This window comes from Eptatretus burgeri, chromosome 10 (assembly GCF_056783735.1).
Source record: "Eptatretus burgeri isolate ZD-2024b chromosome 10, Ebu_testis_v1, whole genome shotgun sequence".
NCBI classification, from domain to species: domain Eukaryota; kingdom Metazoa; phylum Chordata; class Myxini; order Myxiniformes; family Myxinidae; genus Eptatretus; species Eptatretus burgeri.
The window spans coordinates 24,353,390-24,361,377 of record NC_140970.1 but is presented as its reverse complement, the minus strand read 5'-3'; the positions used below and the strand labels follow the sequence as shown (position 1 = coordinate 24,361,377).

The window sequence follows — 7,988 nt, the reverse complement described above, 5'->3', positions numbered from 1 at the left end:
ACGCGGTTGAGTTATTGGCGTCCACGGTCGGTTAAGCGAAGCGCCGCGTCACGGAATTATCCGTGTGCGACGGCCTACAATTCAGGGGAGTCTGGTGGGAACCGACATCGCTTCCCCCACCTAGTGATCTTCTCACCCGACCCCCCGACCCGCAACAATATATATATATATATATATATATATATATATATATATATATATATATATATATATATATATTGAGAGGGAGAGATTGAGAGAGTGAGACAGTGAGAGAGTGAGAGAGTGAGATATCGAACCACGGTGTCGGTCAGTGCATCCAATTTAAGGCGGCCGCTTCTCATGCTGCATGATGGGTTAGTTTTCATTTTCATTTCACTTTTCTTGATGTCATATAGTCAGTCAATTTATTGACCCTTCCAGTAATCTTTAAAGTCAACCTGAACATCTGGATTTAAGTAGATTTAATACAGATCTTCACGGAGTAACACTATAAAATAGCTATATTTTGCCCTCTTTTAAGACAAATGCAACCTCCGCCGCCCGATGTTGCAATACCATTTTGCGGTGGGCAGTACAAGTACCTCAGAGCTTCGGCTCTGAGTGAAACCAAGAGTGAAACATAATTAACCTTTTTAAATTCCATGAAATAATTTAAATTGAGAGATCAACTTAAACTTTTTCTGTCACTGGGGACGAGTGCTTTTGCTTGCTTTTCCCATCATTGGGGATGGGTACTTTTGCTTGCTTTTCCCATCACTGGGGATGGGTACTTTTGCTTGCTTTTCCCATCACTGGGGACGGGTACTTATGCTTGCTTTTCCCGTCACTGGGGACGGGTACTTTTGCTAGAAACCCATATTTCTGACATCCATACATGACGGGCTGAATGTCAGATGCCAGGCGTCGGGATGATGGATTTTGTAAGATGGCGTGACGTCTGGGATGTCATTACGGCGTTACATCTAGCGCTAGGCTAGGCCTTTCCGATGGTGATGTATATTCATGACTCAATGCGAATTGCATTTTGCAACTTGGGGGAGGGAGGGGGGAAGACCCAACGTCTGATCCCTGGCACACAAAATGAATTCAATTTTTTTTGTGCAAATAAGTGTGCATATTACTGAATTTGACATTGGGTTGTTCGCAGTAAACAAAATGTTTCTGGAATAAATAAAAAAAATTGCAAATAATGACTTTCAATAAAGTGTACTGTAACCAAGATAAGTTATGTTGTAAAACTACCATCAGTGAATTGATGAGTTCAATGATAGTCATCACCAAAATTATCAGATTCAGTGGTATAATGGTTCGAGTGTCCACTCCGAATGTAGGAGGTCGGTGGTTCAAACTCAGGCTGAGTCATACCACAGACTTAAAAAAGATGCAATGAGCTGCGTTCTTGCTTGATGTTCAACATTTAAAAAGGATAAGAGCATGGACAATCCCCAAAGGGTGTCATCCATGGGGAGAAGGAAATTCTACCTTTGGAAATACTCCATTGAGTGCAGTGAGAATGGCAGCGCCATTGTTGTGATGTCGCCAGTACCCAGAGGACCCCAATAAGTGATGATACTTCCACCCAAAGCTAGTGGCAGTTTGTTTTGTCTTACAGCCCTGTGTTGTCTCACGTATTCGTGTGTGTGTGCGTGTGTGTGTGTGTGTGTGTGTGTGTTTTGCAGCTCCACTACGAGGCTTAGATCCTGTAAAATGAACATTCGAAATTCCAGAATATTGATCAAATTTAATGAAGTTGCATAATTTTCACTTTGTTCCAAAAAATTTTCTTCCCCCAGTCTGTCAACGGTATAAACATCAACAAAATTATTCTCTTTCAAAACTGCCCATTACTCTTCTTCCATCCACCCATTAAAACTCCTCTTGCACCACCGCCCCCTCCTCCCACCCCCCTCCCCCCGCTCCCTCACTTCACCTGGCAGGCCTGCGCAAGACGGGTCCCTGCACGGAATCGTGCAGACATCCCAGGGGGCAGAGTCGTAGCAATCGCATTGCCCAAAGCAGGGTCGATGCTTCGCAAGCATCGTACAACTCCCTCTACAGTTAGTTCTGCAGTGAACTCACGTAGACTGTTCACCTCATCAGCAATATCACTGTGGGATTTTAATGCACGAATATCCTTTTTTAAACATATTGTTCATCAATATACATTCAGGTTCTCTCAGCCTCTAAGGTGATTCAAAATGTAGCCTCGATATATGCAACATCATAATCCCTTCTCCTCTCCAATCTTTTCCCAATCTCTCTTTCTCTCAATTGATCCTATCCTCACTTGGCCTTATATGTGTAATATGTAGAAAGCTCCATCATTATTAACTTTCATAAATAGCATTTTAACAATACAAGCAAAAGATACCGAGGGTAAAACAAAGTCAAACATTGTGCAAGACTTTTCAACGCTGCATTATCAATCTCTGAATCTATTTCCCCAATGATAATCATATCATGATGCTGTCGATTCATCAATATGTGTGCTGTCCCTCGGATGGATGTTTAACTGGGTGTCCCGTCTGCTGGCATTAGTTGGTGGACATTAAAGATCCCACGGTGTCCTTCACGAAAAGTGGGTGAGCTATCACCGGCACCCCAAACAAATTACAAGTTCCTGTCCTAACCTAAAGGGGGCACTGCATCAGCGGCACAGCCACGCCCTCAGCCAATGACACTACCCTGCAGACTTGTGCTGCATATGAGAGAAGAAAAGACCAGGATGTTTTGTGCGAGATACTTACACACCACATTGGCGCAATGAATGGATGATTATCCCATCCAGTTCCTCCATTTCCAATCCCTCTGATCTTCCACAGTTGGATTTTTTTTCTCTCACTTACGTCTTCTTCGGCTGATGAAATAGAAAGCACTGCACACATGGATGAAAATAGTAATAAGTTATAAGGAGCCATCAAATGATTATTTGCACAAAAATGGTGGAATTTTAAACGATATACAGTATATGAAAGAAGAAGCCCCTGATGCCTCTACATACAAGCCCTTCCCCTTATCTTCTCCCAAATTCCTTTCCCTGATCTCGCCACTCATCCGTACCTACCTTTCCCTCTCCAATAAATTCCCTTTTCTCTTTTTCTCAATCATTTTCAGTTTTGCCCTCCCTTCCCTCCACCATGTGAATAAGTAATTTATGGCATTCATAGGCCTATATACGGCCCCAAATGTGTTACCGTCCCAATATTGTTATTGTCAACATGTGCTTATTTAGACATAAAATGAGTTATATGATTTATATTTATAAAATAAGTGAAGTTATACTATAAAATCCAATGGTGTAAATTTATACTACAGCAAAAATATTTCTGTATCAGAGTGGTGACTTGTGCAGCATAACTGCTTCGGCAGAACCGATGCGCTGTACAGCCTATAGAGCATGGGAGTGCATGAATTAAAATATTGTTACATGGAAGGGGGGAGGGATCCACAGCTAGACTGTGGTAAGTGTAGTATGGTCCGTGTGTTTCGAGTAGGTTAGATTGCCATGTAATAGAGACCTGTCAGAGTAAGTTGTTTTTTACAAGTGACGCTGAGGAGGCAGCGTATGTAATTTATAGACAGGGTAGACAGAGTAATTAATTAATTAAATGTAAAAACCTTTTGTAGGCAGGGTTTGGTGAAGACCTCCCATCGCAGAGGCACGTAGGCCGATTACAAATTCTCTGGCCAGTGTCAGCCATGGCGGCGCAGTGGGCTGTAGAGCCCAGAAGAAAAGATGTACATATATTTTTACAGGGGCCACCCCCATGGGCAGGACCCGAGAGGAAGACTCCACCCAGGAGGAAGAGGAGGAACACGAGAGTTGACGAGTAGAGTCTACTGGAGAGTCCACAAAAGAGGACAAGGAGAGACTTGTGAGGGCTCGAGAGTTCACAAGAGAACTGAATCTACCAGGGGAGAACAGAGGCACGTGTGGAAAGGACGGAGAACTCGCTTGGAGAAGCCTCATGTGCAATCAACCCCCCTGTGTTTTGAGAGGGCCAGGAGGCCTTCTTCTAAAATGGGCAAAGAGGACCATGTGGCCAGGTTGAAGGCCTACCCATCACTGGGCCTGCTTGTTACTGGCTCTTGTCACGCACCTGGTCTCTAAAACGAGCTGCATTGTGTTGAACTGCCTCCACACTGTGCATCGGAGAAAAGGGAAGTCCCGCCTGCATTACTGTGTTGTTGTACAAGTGTGATCTGTTGCGCCTCATGGGTTATGTTTTGCAGTTTATTTCTCCTCATTGTATACAAGTTTGCATATCCCATTCTAGTGGGGCAACTTAGCATAACAACTGTGCATTTTGTGAGGAACGCACCAAATTTGGCACACTAGTAGCCTATCATATTATGAACAGATTTGGATATTGGGCCATCTCAAAATTTTTGATGGCAGAGGAAAATGGCTGCCACAGCCATCAGCGGCTGAATTTGAGATGGCCCAATATCCAAATCTGTTCATAATATTGTTGCGGATTCGCGCCCGCCGGCGTGCTGACGGCCACGTAACTCGAATCGCGGCACGTCGCCCACAGGACGGACAATCCAGTCGTGACCCTCTCGGACTAACGCCGGGAACCAGTCACGGGTGGACCTTTCGGTCTCACCGCGATCGTGCCAATCGGCCCCCGCGTGGGATAGGGTTGCTCGCCAAATTCGACCTACCTAAGTACCCACACGGAGGGTAGACCGGGCGATCGCACCTCGCCGCAGGTCGACTTCGGACACGGGCCACTTAAGCGACCCGTTCCGTACTATCGGGATAACCAAGCGGTGTTATTCGTCGGCCTCGACGGTTCGATTAATTATCGGGCGTCTTAGCCCACGACCAACCCTTTACGTGAAGCAAGATGGGGATTCAATGAAAGAAATGACGAAGCGAAGCGGGAAAACAGTTCAACAATAAGCACATTTATTTCGCGATGAACGGAAAGCACACATATACAATTCCACCAAAAGCACATGTAAAAGAAGAAGACAATGCAATATTACACAAAAAGCAAATGCAACAATGCAGATCTATCCGACTACCGGGCACACGGCAACACTTATACAATTTTACTTCACAGACGGCGCCGACAACACATATTCCCAAAGCAAAAGAAAAGAGAACCACCCTCCAGGATGAGGGGGTAGGCGGGCCTGGGGCCGAGACCGTGTCGGGCCTACCCGTCTGATGATGAGACGCGGAGCGGCGGTGGTGCCTCAACTCCGCGGGCCTCGCGGACAGTGTCTGGTAGGGGGTGGGAAGGGGGCCCCCTTTGTCGCACTATCTCAGCGCGGGGGGAAACAGGAGGGGGTTGCTGATGCTCGGGGAAAGGAGGATATAACCCTGTCTCGGGTTCCGCGGCGAGCGTCTCCTCCTCCACCTCGGTCGCGTTGCTGGCCTCTCCCTGTGCCGCTCCCGGCACCGACGCGAGCACCCCCTCGTCCGCCTTCGCCGCCGTCACCTCTCCACAGCTCCGTCCTCTTCACTCCGACTAGTACCACTTCTTTCCAGCTCCACCGACGACTCTCTTGAATTCCGCACACTCAACTCTCAACTTCCAACTGAACTCTTACTCAACTTCCAACTGAACTGAACTCGACTGACGAACGCAGTCGTTTTTATAAGCCCCGTGGCTTCGCTCTTTCACCCTTGACCCTTTGCCTCCGACCCTTCACCTGGCTCCCCATTGGCCCGAGGAAAAGTGGGCGTGAATGCTTTTTGATCCATGAATTTGCATATAGCGACCGCCCTCCAACGCCCTGGAGGCGGGGCCAAATCGCCCCTCGCTCACCGATTGGACGGAACAAAAGTGGGCGTGAGTCGTTTTTGATCCGTTTTTCTGCGGAAAGTCCGTGATGTTTTTGAACACGCTGCTCGGTGCGCGCCCCGCACGAGTCCAGCATCGGTGCCCACGAGTGGCGCGAGATGACGGTGATGCGATGGTGGCGAGTCGTGACGGTAAAGGTCGTGGCGGTTGTGGTGAAGCGGCGTTGTGGTTGGTGGTTGTTGTTGTGAAGCGGCGTTGTGGTTGGTGGTTGTTGTTGTGATGGCTGTTGAGGCGTGGTTGGTGGTGGTAATAATGGCGGCTGGTCCAAAATAAAGATAGTAAAAGAAAAACGGCTATCCTGAAGAGTCGCAGCCCGCATGAATGACATTTATTCCCTCTAGACAACGGGTTTGGGCCTAACTACACATATACTTACAGAGATATCTCACCTAAGGGACCTGAATGGTGGTTTGCGAATTTGGTCAACCACAACAATATGTTAGGCTACTCGTGTGCCAAATTTGGTGCTTTCCTCACAAAATGCACAATTGTTGTGCTATATTTAGCTAAGTTGCCCTACTATTCTCCCTTGTGTGTCTTTTGACTCACGTAGTTTGTTCCGTTTATGACAGCGTCTTGTTGAACCACTTCCCTGTGCTTTTCAATATTAAAATAAATCCTTTAAAAGGTAAGAAAGCGTGTTTCAGCCATCTGCTTTCCGTGTGTTTGTCGTCGATTTGGGCAACCTTGGGGAACAGCAAGTAGAGTAATATTGACAACAATTCCTTAAAGTCAGTTTTGGTCCATCCATCCAGTATCGGTGTTACTCGGCGTGGACACAACAATATTTAGTCTGAATAATGTTATTTTGGCCAAAAAATGGCTAAATCTATTAAGCATATTAGCCAAATATGGCCAAAAAGGCTGCAGAAAATGAAGCAACTGTTACACATATGGTGCAAAGACCATAAGTCCACGATGGTGCTCTGGCCTTTGGCAGAGACCACACAAAAGAAGGCATTTAACTCTTCCACCATCAAGAGGGGGTTCATGTGCCATCCAACCATGATAACTTATTTACATTTTTTTTGACACCTGGACAGTAAGTTGCATCAACCGCCCTGTTTTTGAAAAATATTCTCAAATTGATCTAGTCATACTTTTTTTTTTTGTTACACTACCAGAGATGCCAACTTTTGGAAATCAGAATTAGGGAGGATTTGCAACCGACACCAAATAATGTGCGTGAAGCGCACATCTCGAGCGCGGAGCGCTCGACCCTTGCGCCGGGGTCCATGGCCCGCCTTAGGGCCCTGGAAGCTCTGGGGTTCTAGACGCTCTCTAGTGCCCTCTGAGCCCTATTTTGGAGCATTTAACATGTTAAGAATTCCCACTTTTTGAACAAAAAAAGGGGAAAATTGTGCACTTTTTAATGTTACATGTATGTTAATATTAGTAAGTTAGGGGACAATCAAAGATTAACAAAAAGCACAAAAGAAGCAATATTTTTCTTACCTTACTGGCTGGTACTACTGCTGCTTGCTTTTTCCATGGCAGCTTTGCTGAGTGACAGCTGTGTGGCTCTTTTAGCCCTTCTGATTATGTCTTTGCTGTATTCTCTCTGGTAGCAAGGGATGCTATGAGCTAGTTTTTCAATTAAGAGAGCTTCCAGGGTTTTGACACTCAAATTGGGACGAAATTCAGTACGATTCTTCCGAACAAGACTGAGTGCCCGCTCACATGATGCGTTCGAATGAGGAATGACCAAGATTCCCTTCATCACTTTGCTCAAATTAGGATACTTCTTGGCACCAGTGCAGGGATCTGTGAGCTGTGAAACCCGATGCCACTGCTCATCCACTCTCACTGTCTCAGTAGCAATTGTAGCTATGGAGGCATCTGCCTGGTAGTGAGCGAATTCACTCTCAAGACTGTCTATGTCACTATCACCGCCACTGAACAGACAAGGGGAATTTCTTGATGAAAAACTCCACACAGTCAAACCCCACTTCTTGGTGTAGCTTAACATCCAGCACCTGAGCATGCTTGGCTAATTCATCATCTAGCGGCCAGGTTTTGAATATGTAATTGCAGGCTTTCACATAATATGAGCGAACTGCACTGAAGAAACCTTGGATGTCTGACTCACTCAGAGTGAAGGTGGATTTCTTGAGACTCCTTTGTTCCCTTATATACAGTTTGGCATCGTTCCCAATCATGAGGTCCTCATCATTCTTCTGATGATTT

General features: G+C 46.0%; 1 protein-coding gene and 1 long non-coding RNA gene across 4 annotated transcripts in view; one reads left to right on the top strand and one right to left on the bottom strand.

Annotated features, from left to right (window-relative positions):
- The window catches only part of CCDC22 (CCC complex scaffolding subunit CCDC22), a 92,035-nt gene that overhangs the window by 73,066 nt on the left and 10,981 nt on the right, over positions 1–7,988 (bottom strand). For 2 of the 3 annotated variants that reach the window (XM_085897454.1, XM_085897455.1), the window contains exons 2-3: positions 2,730–2,857; positions 1,913–2,090 (exon numbers count right to left, since the gene is read on the bottom strand). In XM_085897454.1, coding sequence (XP_085753580.1) covers positions 1,913–2,090; positions 2,730–2,779 — 228 coding nt within the window. In that variant the 5' untranslated portion in view covers positions 2,780–2,857. Of the gene's footprint in view, positions 1–1,912; positions 2,091–2,729; positions 2,858–7,988 lie in introns of those variants that run through there. The other variant, XM_085897456.1, reaches the window with a different exon arrangement.
- Positions 1–7,988, top strand: part of LOC147018103 (uncharacterized) — a 55,350-nt gene that overhangs the window by 42,282 nt on the left and 5,080 nt on the right. The gene's annotated exons all lie outside the window — the stretch shown is intronic.